Source organism: Periplaneta americana, chromosome 4, assembly GCF_040183065.1.
Source record: "Periplaneta americana isolate PAMFEO1 chromosome 4, P.americana_PAMFEO1_priV1, whole genome shotgun sequence".
Lineage (NCBI taxonomy): Eukaryota > Metazoa > Arthropoda > Insecta > Blattodea > Blattidae > Periplaneta > Periplaneta americana.
Window position 1 is genome coordinate 81,404,924 of NC_091120.1, and position 14,472 is coordinate 81,419,395.

The following is a 14,472-nucleotide window of genomic DNA, read 5'->3' on the forward strand; positions in this document are numbered from 1 at the left end:
GCTGGACAGGGGAGAAATCGAAAACTGTAAAAGTAATTTCATAAACATGACATTGATATAATACATATGTCATAAAATATCTCAATTACTTTATTACCGAAAAAAAAAAAAAAAAAAAAAAAAAAAGAGAGAGAGAGAGAATACTGATTATTCAGAGTTATCTCAACCAAAAAAAAAATGTAAATGATTTAGGCTTCTGTTGATCACTGAAAGATTACTGGTTATTTAGAATCGAAATGCTATTGGCTGATCTTCTTACCAGGAAAGATGACTAAATGTAACCAAAGAGAATAAGGAAATATTATTTGGAAAGTTCAACCTTACTCTTACACGCAGTGAAGGTACAGAAATAAAAACAGCCGATTCTATCCTATTTTATCTAATACAAAATTCAAGTGGTATCTTATTGCTACGATATTTTCTTTAAACACTGCATCATTAAAATAAGTTAAATAAATAAAATTATGCCTGAAAATTCTAGTGCTAGGCTAAATCCTCTATGATGAAAGATGAGTGGAACAGAGAAAAATTCTCTCTGGCACCAGGATCTGAAATAATTTATCAAATTAAATTAAGAAAATTTTAAACCCTAAAAAGATTTTCATTATAACGGCGGTATACATATATCAATCTCAGTAAGGTTCAATGTGGACTATCTATTCTCTTCAACCGGAATCAAATACCTTATATGATTTATAACCCAAGAATAAAGGTATATTAGATATACCATAAGTAGAAATATAAGGTATACGAGTTTTCAGCTCTATGTGCTGACACCCTATCCACTAAGCCACAAACTGGATTCCCATCCCGATGCCGGATCGAATCCTCTCAGTTTAAGTTCCCCCTCTTGGGTTCCCTCCAGTGGCCTACTCTCATGCACTGCGTCATAGATGTATGACAGTGGCACAATGTCAACACATGTGCAGAGGTGCACTCGTTATGAGTGATTAAGTGGCCGGGATCCAATGGAGTAAGCGCTGTCTTTCAACACTAAATGATTATTTTTCGCATATCATATATTATTATCCACTTGTGTGGACATTGTGCCACTGTCATACATCTATGACGCAGTGCATGAGGGTAGGCCACTAGAGGGACCCAAGAGGTGGAACTTAAACTGAGAGGATTCGATCTGACATCAGGATGGGAATCCGGTGTGGCTTAGTGGATAGAGCATCAGCATGTAGAACTGAAAACCAGGATTCAAATCCCGGTACCGGAGAGAATTTTTCTCCGTTCCACTCATCCTTCATCATATGATGCAGAATTTCTGCACGGAAATATCATATGTACTTTACATCATAATAATATATAAATCCTCTATGTCATTATCACTATTACTGTTGCTGCTGCTGACATTTATCATATTACAAAACTAGTATAATTCACATAATATAACTCCTAATATACTATTGGTTTGCAGTTCTTTGTCATATAACCTATAATACAAGGGTGTATCGGAAAGTAACGCACAATTATTTTCTGCATTGGTATTGCAGCTGGAATGTTGATATTTCACCAAAATATAGTTTGAAGTTTTCACTACAGACACAATTTGTTTTGCGCGTGCAGCTCTAGCAACAGAAGCGTGAACTATGCAACAAAGATAGTGCGCATGTTACTGTCACTAACTTTGAAGAGCAGCAAAGTGTTGTGCGATTTTTGTGGGCTAAAGAACATAACCCGAGTGAAATTCACAGGGACATGTGAGGTGTGTACAGGGAAGACTGTATGGACCTTAGCAACATCTCCAGGTGGTGCGCAGATGGTCGTGATAACCTTTGTGATTCGCCACGTCAGTAACAGTGCAATGTTACAGATATTGAGGCAGCAATTTTGAATGACTGGCGAATCCAACTGCGAACCTTATCTCAGCAGTTCAACATTTCATACAGTGCAGTGTACGATATCGTGTATGACAGATTGAAATTTCATAAAGTCAATGCCCGCTGAGTGCCTAAGAACCTGACAGACGACCACAAGGGCCAGTGAATGATGACATGCTTGGACCACTTAAGGCATTATGCTACATAAGGGCACGACTTTCTGAAAGGAACTGCCACTGATGATGAGTCCTGGGCATCCACTACACACCCAAAACAAAACAGGCCTCTATGAAGTGGAAACATGCTGTAAAGAAAAAATTCAAAGTGACATAACCTACTTAGAAAGTGCTCGTGACAGTGTTCTGGGATATGCATGGTGTTTTGTTGGTGGACTTTGCTAAACTCGGGACCACTGTGAATGCTGCACCTACATTCAAACATTGGTAAAATTGCCTTGTGCCCTTCATAACAAACACTGTAACATTTTTGTTGACGATGTCAAACTTCTTTATGACAATGCTTGCTTCCATGTTGCGGCTCCTGTTTACGAGAAAATCAACACATTTGGTTGGGAGATGCTCCAGTATCCACAATACAGTCCAGACCTTGCACTGTCGGACTTTCATCTATTTGGTCCTACGAAGAAATTCCTGGCCGGTCATCACTTTGCGACCGATGCAGAAGTGCAATCAACTGTCTGCAGATGGCTATACTCCAACCAAACGACTTCTATGACCAGGGATACTGAAACTGGTCCCATGATGAGAGAAATGTGTTGAGAAACTTGGAGTCTATGTAGGAAAGTAGCTAAAAAATGCGAGTTCATTTGTGTTTTATTTTTTGTTTACCTATTAAACTTTTTTTTTTAATTATTGTGCATTACTTTCCGACCCACCATCGTAGTTTTCATTTGTGCCCAGAAGTGGGTATATTATTTAATTGGTGATAGCGAGACAGTATTTGGCAAGATGAGGCCGAGTATTTGCCATAGATTACCTGACTTTCTTCTTACGGTTGAGGAAAACCTCGGAAAAAAAACAACTAGGTAATGAGTTTAAGTGGGAATCGAGCCCATGCCCGAGCACAACTCCAGATCAGCAGACAAACGCACAATCGCCTGAACTATACCAATGTCTTTGAAACAGTGATAACTGTAAAGGTGACAATAACTGTATATGACAGATAACTAACTACACTAACTGTACATGTACAGGTAACTACAATAATCCCTAAGACTGCGGTGTGTCCAGAGTAATGATGGGCCTAAATGTTGGCGGGGGGGGGGGGACTACAATAATTGTATATGTACAGATAACTGTCATTACAGAAATTGGGCATAAGGCTAACAAATATGGAAAACTGTATGCTAGTCCAATCAAGTCCGTGTTTAATCAGCTCTGGTGTAATTAAAATATCTTTGTGGTTTTCTGAAAGAAAGAAATTTATGAAGAAGATAGCTGGACAATTTATTTCATACAAATTTCTCTAAAGAGCTGTTTCATTAGTTATTACAAAAAGTATATAAGAAAGTATGAGCAATTTCACATTGCTGCTTCTATTTTAATATCTTGCATATTGCATTTTTATACATTTCTTTTAATTAGTTTACTTACAAACGTCCAGATAGTCTTGCGCTTGATCCTGGTGCGGCCATGTCAACATCATCATCTTCAACATGGGCACGGATTGCCATATCCAAATCACGAGTTCTGTGTTTTCCAATGCGGTTGCTTCCAGGTTTGAAAGACACCCTCCGAATAATATCACCTCCTCTATCATCATGTTCTGAAACACAAAATATACCTTGACATTGATTAGTTCATATACATGTATTCCGTGACTGAATAATTAAAACCTGCATGATTCCAAGAAACATGATTCTCCTCAAGGTGTTTAAAATGTCAAAACTTGCTATGTCAATTGGCAAGAAATAATAAAAATCCACCCAATATCACAAGGAACAAAGATGCTGATGTTTTGGCAAAAAATTGCCTCAACCTCCTTACTGTGCCAGGACCTTTCATAGGCTTATTATTATACTTGCCGGATTCAAAAAAGAACTTAAAATATTAAAAAAAAAAAAAAAAAAAATCGAAGAATCTGGAATAAAGTACAAGCTCCAAGACGACCATATTCTTCATCGAAAGTCTATGGCCTGACTTTGGTGAATCCCTCTTTTCCTCACCAGAATATTGTGAACGAGATATTGTTAGGCCACTGTCACCTAAAAATATGCCTACAAGCCATCACCATCACCAATGAACTCATTTATAAATGGTGAAGAGGCTGAAAGGTCAGAAGAGACTTCTTCACATATCCTGCGTCAATGTTATGAATTGTAATTTAATCCTCAGTCTTTACAGTATTTTTGGATATTTTACTTAATACCTTCTCGAAACTGATATGGCCCTACAAGAATATGAAGCAAACGTGATTTTGTCTTCTTATTTTAGGTTTTATGATACTGGGGCTTTCCACGTAGTAGCCTACTATATGTGAAAATAGAACCATACTACATTTTAGTTTCAATTTAAATTTTAATCCAGTTAACATTTAGGTTATTATTTACATAGAACCAGGTTTTCATAGTTAATGTTAGTAGTAGTTAAGAACAAAGGTAATAACATGAACGGTCAACTTCTGCTAATTATTTAGTCAATATCATTTCATTTTCATTCTGGCACCTAAAAATCTGTTCCCTATTAAATATTATTGTAAGTAATATGCTAATATTTTAAAGGCATATAATTATATATTCTGTAAATTAGTAAATATAACACTAAGTTAGCTGAGAACAAAAAAAAAGTAACCTACTCCAATTCAATAAAAATACTAATCCCAATGTTCATTTCTTTTTAATATCGACTGTTTATCAGGAATAAAAATCGATTCTTAGCTGCATATATACACCGTGGAACCATCTAGAGTCGACCTGGGGGTCTAGATTCGACCACTGTGTACATTTTCTAATTTCACGTGTTTATTCCAATAGAATTTCCTACTAGCCGCCACTGCTTGCATCCAGCTGACTGATGACACTTCCCCTTTCAATCTCGCAAGGTAGTGCCAAACGTATTTTGTATCCTTGATTATGTAAAATTCATTGATGCCAATAGCAAAAACAGTAACAAAAATGTACTCTGCCTAACTTTTAATAATTTAACCTTGTTTAACTGTAATGCAATACAAAATAACTGTATTTCCGTAATCAGAATTTTAAGCTTAACAACATATTACAACAAAAAATATTTTTCCATATTATTAAGATATGTCAGAAGTTGAAGTTGTATTCCAGTACAGAGTCGACCATGCAGGCCTTTGGAATTAATCCATTCGAGCCACAAAGAGTCCTTAATAAACTACCACAATCTGGTTTGACAAAGTCTCCAGAATCTCAGTCCACACCGGCACTGGTGGGAGAAGCAGTCTCAAAGTGCTCCAGGGCAGGAGATATGAAAAATAAATAGCTGCCAAGAAAAGGAAAATTGAAATTGAACCAGGAAAAAGTATTGTATCAATAGGCCTACTGAAGGCGGAACATCTCAGTCAAATGAAGAAATCTCTCATCCTGTCTCAACTGAGGAGACCAGAAAAAGAGAAGCCGAGAAAACCACCAAGAAAAGAAAACAGAGAGGATACGGTACCAGGAGTCCAGTGATAATGATGAAGACGGACAACATTCCACTAAGGATTCGTCAGATGAGTGGGTTGAAGAGGAAGATAACAATGATAATGAAAATTTCGATGACCCTAAATCAGGGGATCAGCTTTTAGTGAAGTTCCCAACTAAAAAGACAATTAAATTTTATGTCGGTTGCATTGAGGAACTGATTCCAGGAGGACTTGAACTTCGTTTTGTTAGAAATTGTGATGGATTCCAGTTCAAATATCCTGAGGTGGAGTATGTGAGTCTTATTGACTATGTCCAGGTAGAAACAAAGCTAAGTGGTTTTGTTCCTATGGAGGAAAAGGAATTCGTAAAACTTGGTGTTGATTTTCAGGGTTATGATATTAATTAGGAGATGAAAACTGTATTTTCTGTATTTTTCAGGGCTATTTTATTAATTAATACATTAATAATATGATAATGTTGTCTGTAGTTTGACGTAATTTTATGTCTGCTAATTAATTAAAGATTTCCTATTAAATTTATGAGCCTTAATCTCTTTAATGTATGCACATTAAAATAACTGTCTTAAAGTTCACATTTTTCTATCCCAAATAAATGAAAAATAAAAAATAGAAAAGTAAATAATAATAAAAGCATCCAAAAGGAGGTCGATATCGACCGGAATGAGAGCAAACGTTCATTTACATGTATTTTTAATATGGTGGTCAACTTAACACCATGTACAGGGTTGAGTCGACCAGCGTTTAAAATTTGTTTTCCTCAGTGACCGTGAGTGTTCATAAAATGAAAATAACAGAAAACAATCCCTGAGTTGTGCGCTATAACATAACATTTTCGGTGAAATAGTAGATCGCATTGTCTGTGAAGTAGCGTTAAAAATACGAAAAAAGTGGTCGACTCGAGACGGTATATATATATATATATATATATATATATATATATATATATATATAAAGTCACGAACCTCGGTTTCTTCTCAAATCACGTCTCAACTTCGTTTTAGAAATTGCACAAGGATTCAGACTTCAATCACAGTTTAAAAGTTGGGGTTTGGAACCGCGATTTCGTCCATGTTTTAGAAATCGACCCTATGACGTTTACCCACGGAATATTTGGATGTATGTGCTGTTGCATAATCTTGCTGGAGAGGAAACATGCTTTTATCTTTTTCATCAGGATTCTGCGACAGCATATATAGACAACTGTTTTATGGACAAACTTACGAGTATTTAAGGGGGGACTGTACGTCCAATACAAGCAAAGTTAAATCACTATAGTTTCAGGACAAATTTCTCAGAAACTATTTGTGGTAAGTTAATCAAATTTTCTGCATTATATTTTACAACCTTTCTGTATATATTGTCATTCTTTTTACTCCTTTAAACATGAAGTGTATTTTTTTATGAGTTTTTCTTCAAGAGACAAATATTTTCAACATTTTTACCTGAAATTAAAATTGAGTTATGACTATTATGGGTTCAAGAGCTTCCAAAAAATGATAAAAGATTGTCACATGATACACAAACATGCTGGAAAAATTTCATGGTTCTATGGCTTATAGTTCCTTAATGTCACAAAAATAATTTTGCGGAAAAACTGGATTCAATTTTCAACGTGTTTGTCTTATATTTAAACCTTTTAGTTTCATATATTGTATACTGTATAGAAAAAAAAAAAAAAAAAGAAGTTGCAAAATACGAAACCCATCCTAATCCAGAGCCTACACCGTTTCAAGGTACCAGTCCTATATTGACCGCAGTCCACTCCAGGGGCGGCTAGTCATGCTTACCGATCAATGAGGGGTTTCAAACCCACTCCATATCACTGGTTAAATGTTAACCCTTCAAGAGCGAACTACAGCCATCTGCAGGCTCGTCCATATTAGCCACAAGTAGGCTACCAAAGTCTGGCCATACCCCAGTTTTGCCTTAACTTCTGTTATGCGCAGATTGTGTATATATTCCAGTATATATGTTGGAGCACGTGTGGCATGAGTGGCAATATCACCTTGATGTCTGCTATGTGACATGTACGTTTAGTGTTTGTGAGGCATGCACTATAACATTTTTGAGTTGCTTTCTTTGGTGTCACCATTTTCATGCCCATATGAGTACCAACAGGGATGATATACCCATTTATAATCATGGAGGAAACTAGCGAATAGATACTTTTCTTCAGACTCTGCTTATACACCACTGTTTCTTCTGTCTTACCTACATGACCAAATGTGACATTACGAAAGTTCCACGCTGTGTACACTTGAATTATTTCGGTGTTTTTCTAGAAAAGCTACACAAAAGAAGGCACAGTTTTCTTTTGTTTCACTGGCTTCTGGGTAATTTATACGAGGGGGATCCAGGAAATAACGACTGTTCGTGCATACCCGCCGCGCAGCTGACTCCCCTTCCTTGTTTGAAGGTCAACTGGCTTCCTTAACATGTGTTCTCATAATGTTGTGAGTACTGGTTGCAACAAGTCGCCACTGTGCATTTTGTGTTACTTCAAAATGAACGACGTGATTGATAATCCCGCCGACTGTGAGGTGAGGAGTGTGATTCGATTTTTGAATGCCCGACATTTGAAACCTGCAGAAATTTACCGGCAATTGAAAGAAGTGTATGGTGATACTGTAATGAATGAAAGAAATGTGAGAAAATGGTGCGAAATGTTCAACAATGGGCGAACAAATGTCCACGATGAAACTCGACCCGGACGCCCATCACTCATCACAGAAGACCTGAAGACTAAAGTGAATGACAGAATCTTGCAAGACAGGCGCACATCACTTGACGAATTGCATATTGCCTTTCCTGACATTTCTCGTTCTTTGCTTGGTGAAATTGTGTCGCAACATCTTGGCTACCACAAAATCTGTGCACGATGAGTTCCACGGCAACTGAGTGACCAACACAAAACTCAGAGAATGGCCACAGCATTGACATTCTTGATGCGATATCACACAGATGGAGACGCCTTTCTTGATCAAATTGTGACTGGTGATGAGACCTGGGTGTCTCACAACACCCCAGAGACCAAGCGCCATTCACGTCAGTGGCATCATCCCTCATCACCCAAGAAACTGAGAAAATTCAAACAGACTCTCTCAACACAAAAAGTCATGGCTACTGTCTTTTGGGATCGCAAAGGTGTTCTTTTGCTGGATTTCATGCCAAAAGGCACTACAATCAATGCAAATCGTTATTGTGAGACTTTACGAAAACTACGGCGAGCCATCCAAAACAAGAGGCGAGGAATGCTTTCGAGAGGAGTTGTGCTTCTTCACAATGCCCGCCCGCACACTGCTGCTTCAACTCGAGAATTGCTGGATCAATTCGGTTGGGAAGTCTTTGATCATCCGCCCTATAGTCCAGACCTTGCTCCTAGCGATTTTCACCTTTTCACTAAGCTGAAAGACTTTCTAGGTGGTACGCGTTTTGGAAGTGATGAAGAGTTGAAGAAAACAGTGAACACCTGGCTTAATGAACTGGCGGCAGAGGAGTATAACACGGGAATTCTAAAGCTAGTGAACAGATACGACAAATGTTTAAATGTAGGTGGTGATTATGTAGAGAAGTAAAGGAAGCTTCAGTTATGTAACAGACTTTGTTTTTTCAAATAAATATATTTTTTTTTAATTATTACAACAAAACGGTCGTTATTTCCTGGATCCCCCTCGTATAATGCACTGACAAATACTTTCAACATAAATATTTTTAATTCTTTGGTAACTTATTTACCTCTTTACACTAATGCACTGTTGTAACCCCCATTCCCCTACTTGTTACTACGTTACTAATTTATTCCCAACATAACATGCGAGAAGCCCAAGATAAATTACGCTACCAGCGAGATGGTCTATTTTCCTAGTACTCTAGTGTTATATTTATAACAAGTGGGGAGGGATACTACAATAAATTAGAATATGGTCAATTCCACTGTGACGGGTGTTACTTTCAGAAAGAGATTCTTCGAAATTTAACTGGAATACAATATTTAATAAAATATTTTTACTAGTGCTTTTGTACTCCAATGAATCTCCACTTCTTGCTTGTCAGACACAACTAATTGTTTTTTTCTAACCATTATTTGTCAGGTGATATAAGTGAAATAAACAATGTGACGGGTGTAACATGAAGAAGACATGCATAAATGAATGATACAGTTTAACTGATAACTCTGTGAAGTTCACAGTTTGAATTAATTGTGTTACCTATTTTCAGTGAGAGGAAAGTTCAAGGAATCGAGTGATATAATGGATGTAATTAAAATATTAAGACTTGCACTTGCAATTTAATTAACCTTATGTGATGGGTGTTACTTAATAATGTGACGGGTGTTACTTGTCTGAAGAAATTTCACTTTTTTTTTTTTTTTTTTTGGTTTAAATCATAGAACATAAATTTTCTGTAGTTCACTACATAGACTTAAGAGTACTGGTAGCCTAATATCAACGGTAGACATATGTTTTAAAAGTGTGCAATTTTTTTAAGTTAACTTTCACTTAGTAAATTACAAATATGATGTTGACAGGTTCACAATTGTACTTCTGACGCTCTAAAGTAAATTAATACAAATATTTAATAGAAACAATAAAAAATACATCCATAAAATCGAAATAGTGTGGCTAGAAAAACAGATTCGCTTTTGATATTAAACTGTTGTTCCTAACAAAAATTTACTTTTTAGTATATATGCTCACTTCAACAAATGCTAAATATAAATGGAATTTAATAAATTTTACTAAAACTGTAATTGCAAAACAAAATGCAACAACTTAAGCAGCATCATATTCAGAGCTGTCTCAATTTTTACTATTTGGACAGATTTTTCCCAGTGACTGGAATTTCGTACACAGGTGAATCACTGAAAATACTAGTGTTTATTAATGCAGCTTTTCTTGCCCTTTAGTTTCAAACTTTCAGTTTTGTTTTCTTACTGTGAGCAGTAATTTCTTTTCTTGATAGCTTCTTTGTTCTCCTAAGCTTTTCCCTCTCTCTCTCCTGCAAATAGTCTTCATATCTGTGTTGTTTGGGTAAAGGGGGATGTCATAAAAATGAGTTTGGAGATAAATGAAAATTAAACTTGGAACTCTTACTGAAAATGCTTTTCTACACAAAACACATCAACTGCTAGTATTCTTTTCATTTTCGCACACTCACTTGTATAATTTATTTAACTTGTGTGTTCATCTGGGGAACAAAATTCCATCTGCATAAAAAATTACTTATCCCCCTTTACTCGAACACCACAGAATTTTTATCTTTATTTAATTTTCTTTGCCTATGGCATTCAGGTTGCATTCAACTGCTGATTTCCCCATGCAATTAAATATATACAGTATCCAGCTATCTCAAAACGTTAAAATAAATCATTTCATGGTTAACATGCAGCTTCGTGTATCCTAAAAATGCAGCAGCTTAATCTACATTTATTTTTAGGTTATGCTAGTGGTTAATATCTTCAGTAATTCATTCCTTGTTAAGTAAGCAAGAAATAATATTACAGAATAGAAAAGTAATATGATTAACTAAAATAGAACATAAGTACATTTACTTTTGTAGCCTATAATTTAAGTAAATCAGAACTTTCGACCAAACATTCAGCTTAATGTAAATTTGGTGGGAAATCTTTCAGACAAGTAAGCTTTTGGAGGAAACAGGTATTGACGACTGTTGATAACTTAAACTTCAGATTTACCAACATTTGAAACCTATTTAATAATGTGTTGTGGGAACTACCTGCAATAAATCAAAATATAGAATTCCTGTGTTCTCTGTGTTCTAATTTTGTAACACCCGTCACATTAAAACACTTGTTATTTTTAGTTTAAAAAAATTTAAAACAGACTGTACTTTTGGCATCATATTTTGACTTAGCTATCTAAAATTGGTGCCTTCAGGACAAAAACTGAGAGCAAAAGAGTAACTTTAAGCATATTCTGTGACGGGTGTTACATAAAAACACTTATTTTTAAAATAGCAAATTTTTAAACTCACTGACATTCATAAAAGTAAATTGATACTGATTTTAAAGTCTTCTCTTTCTGTTAACAGAATTACAACAGAGAACAGCCTTGTTTATTAATTTTAAGTTATAGTTTGGCAACAAACTGCCAAAGTAAATTTGACAGATCAAAAGTACACACTAAAAATATTCACTTCGGATGTATGTAAAACAAAGATGAATTAAATAAATCGAACTTTTCTGCTAATTTCTAAAAATATGAACTTTCCTGAAGAAAATGATATAAAGAACATATACTGAAAACGAAATTTAATTTTAACTTCAATGGCCAACCTATCGTGGAATTGACCATTTACCATACAGGTAAGCATTAAACGATTTTTATGTTGAAAGTTTGTGGCTGCAAACTAAAACCACGTGTTTAGCATTATATAAATCTCACAGAAGCCAATGAAGCAATAGAAGATTGGGCTTTCTAAGGTATAGCTGTTCTGAAGAATTATCTTTTTGTTTGGGGTTTCTCTAGTGTAGGCTAGCTGTTCTGGAGAATTACCTTTTTCGTTATGTATTGTTACCTTACATTAGGTTAGCTTAGATTTTACGTATGCCTTACATGAACAAATCTGGGACAGGTTAGGTTACTTTAGGCTTTTGGTATGCCCTTCCTCCAGACGTATCACTATATATAATCCTTACATTTTCAACTCCATCTACACAAAAAAAAAAATTAAAAAATGGTTAAATCACTTATTAAGTTGGTTACTTTAGGCTTTTGGTATGCCCTTCCTCCAGATGTATCACTATATATAATCCTTACATTTTCAACTCCATCTACACAAAAAAAAATTAAAAAATGGTTAAATCACTTATTAAGTTAATTCAACGATTTTGTATTCCAAAATCGGTAATTTCCTAGAATCTGTTCCTTATGTTGTTTTTGCACTTACCATACTCAGTTGTATTCCCGTCTTCCGTGCCGCACGCGTGATCCTGACCTGGATTTCTTTTTGCATCCCATTTCGGATTAAATCAAAAAGTTCCCTTCGTGCTCTAGTTACGCCCCTTGCATATACGAAGGTTAGATTTGGTTAATTCAAGTTATTAACCAAATCCGCGCATGCGCAGCCAACGTCTAATATAGCTGACAATGTAGCTGGAGTTTAGCCCATATTTCATCTGATCGATTAGTGATATTAGTGTCGGGAATCCTTAGTGTCTTTTGTTTCACTTGTTAAATTTATACAAGAGAATGGAAACACAGTAAAGTTCAAAAATGACAGGTGGGTCTACCAAATCAGTTCATAGCGTAGTGATAAAGCGTCTGATTACAAATCGAAATATTATCAGATCGAATCCCGGGGACTGTAACTGGTAAATAAAAATAAAAATATGGGCTCAAGTATAGTGTTTGTCCCACTATGCTTTTAATTTCTTATAAACACAATTTAACGCAAGTGCAAAAATGGCCTTTGAAACATCAACAGCTTCTAGGAAATTACCCCAAAATCACCTCAAGTACCTGTGCGCTAGTTACAAGATTTCCATTCACGGCCATTGTCGCATTTCTGTATGCATGATTCCGAACAGATGGTGATGGGTACAGGTGATGTAATGCGTCATATATTTCTGACGATTCACGGACCCAATTAAATCGTTTATTATACTTAACGTAAGTTGCCCGGTCTTATTCCTAACCACATCCATATATACACTTGAAACTAAACTTATTTCTGTAACTCCTAACTACACACTTGCCAATGATGGCGCAAGCCAAGGAAAAGAAAACATTGTCGTTACCATAATAATATTTTCCTTCACGACCTGCTCCTCCTTCTGAATTCCATATTCTGTTGCCTTTGTTACGTTTTGGCATATTTGTAAAATTTCTTTCTTGGATCATCTATTGTTTTTTAAAATCTTCTATCCCTGATATACACAGTACACTCAAATAACTAATTCACCTCGCCTTCCTCTTTCCTTCTTCCTTCTTTCTCCTAAACTGCACTCTAGTGTTTGCTTTGCAAAATGTCCTTCTTCCTCTTTGCCACACGGACAATACCAACATTTTGCAAATTAAAACAGCAAATTGTAAGTTTGTATTCTATTGTTTACGTTTGAAAAGGATGCAACTTATCTGAAAAATACATTCAGTTAATTAAATGGTCTTCATTATATGTACTTATCAAGTATTACTTCACCGATGCAAAATTAACAATATTCTATTCTAAGTTAAATTTGGCAGCTCTGGAGGGCAACCGCGTCTTATAGTCTGCGTTCCTTTTTACACCAGCGAGCACAAGCGCAGTCCGCCCGAGCCCAACGAGCTACTAAGGTAAGCGTTCACTACATCGTATCGCACGCATCGGACGAATCGCACGGATCGGAAAAAGACAATCTTTGCTGTAATTTTATGTAACCGCGTTCACTACATCGTATCGGACGCATCGCCTATCGGCAAATCCGTCCACGTTTCTTGGATAGGCAACTTTTCCGATGCGTGCGATCATGGCCTTCTTTAATAAATCAATTTTAATTGGTCAACTGTTACTATTATGTTGTGCCATGTTCAGTGTCGCGCCAAAATGGCAGACGGAAAACTTATTTCGCGTGTAGAAAATTACGAAGAAGTATATAATTTGAGGCGTTCCCATTACAGTAATCAAATCATTTCTTGCAAATATATTATGTAACCAATATTTCTTTCAGCAAATCAAGATTTCAGGTATAACTCCCTGTAAAGTTGATTTGAATAATTTCGAGAGAAAAATTGTTCCTAGGCCGGGCATCGAACCCGGGACCTTTGGTTTAACGTACCAACGCTCTCCCAACTGAGCTACCCGGGAACTCTACCCGACACCGATCCAATTTTTCCCTCTTATATCCACAGACCTCAAAGTGGGCTGACAGCCTTCGAGTGCACACTAACTCCGTGTGACTTAAATTGTGGTTTTCTGTTCACGAACAGTGACGTGTATTATGCAAATCAAGATTTCAGGTATAACTCCCTGTAAAGTTGATTTGAATAATTTCGAGGGAAAAATTGTTCCG

General features: G+C 36.1%; 1 protein-coding gene across 1 annotated transcript in view; it reads right to left on the bottom strand.

Annotated features, from left to right (window-relative positions):
* Positions 1-13,451, bottom strand: part of sbr (small bristles) — a 55,851-nt gene extending 42,400 nt beyond the window's left edge. The window contains exons 1-2 of the mRNA XM_069823619.1: positions 13,222-13,451; positions 3,443-3,614 (exon numbers count right to left, since the gene is read on the bottom strand). Coding sequence (XP_069679720.1) covers positions 3,443-3,614; positions 13,222-13,324 — 275 coding nt within the window. The 5' untranslated portion in view covers positions 13,325-13,451. The remainder of the gene's footprint in view (positions 1-3,442; positions 3,615-13,221) is intronic.
* Between the last annotated feature and the right edge of the window lie 1,021 nt (positions 13,452-14,472).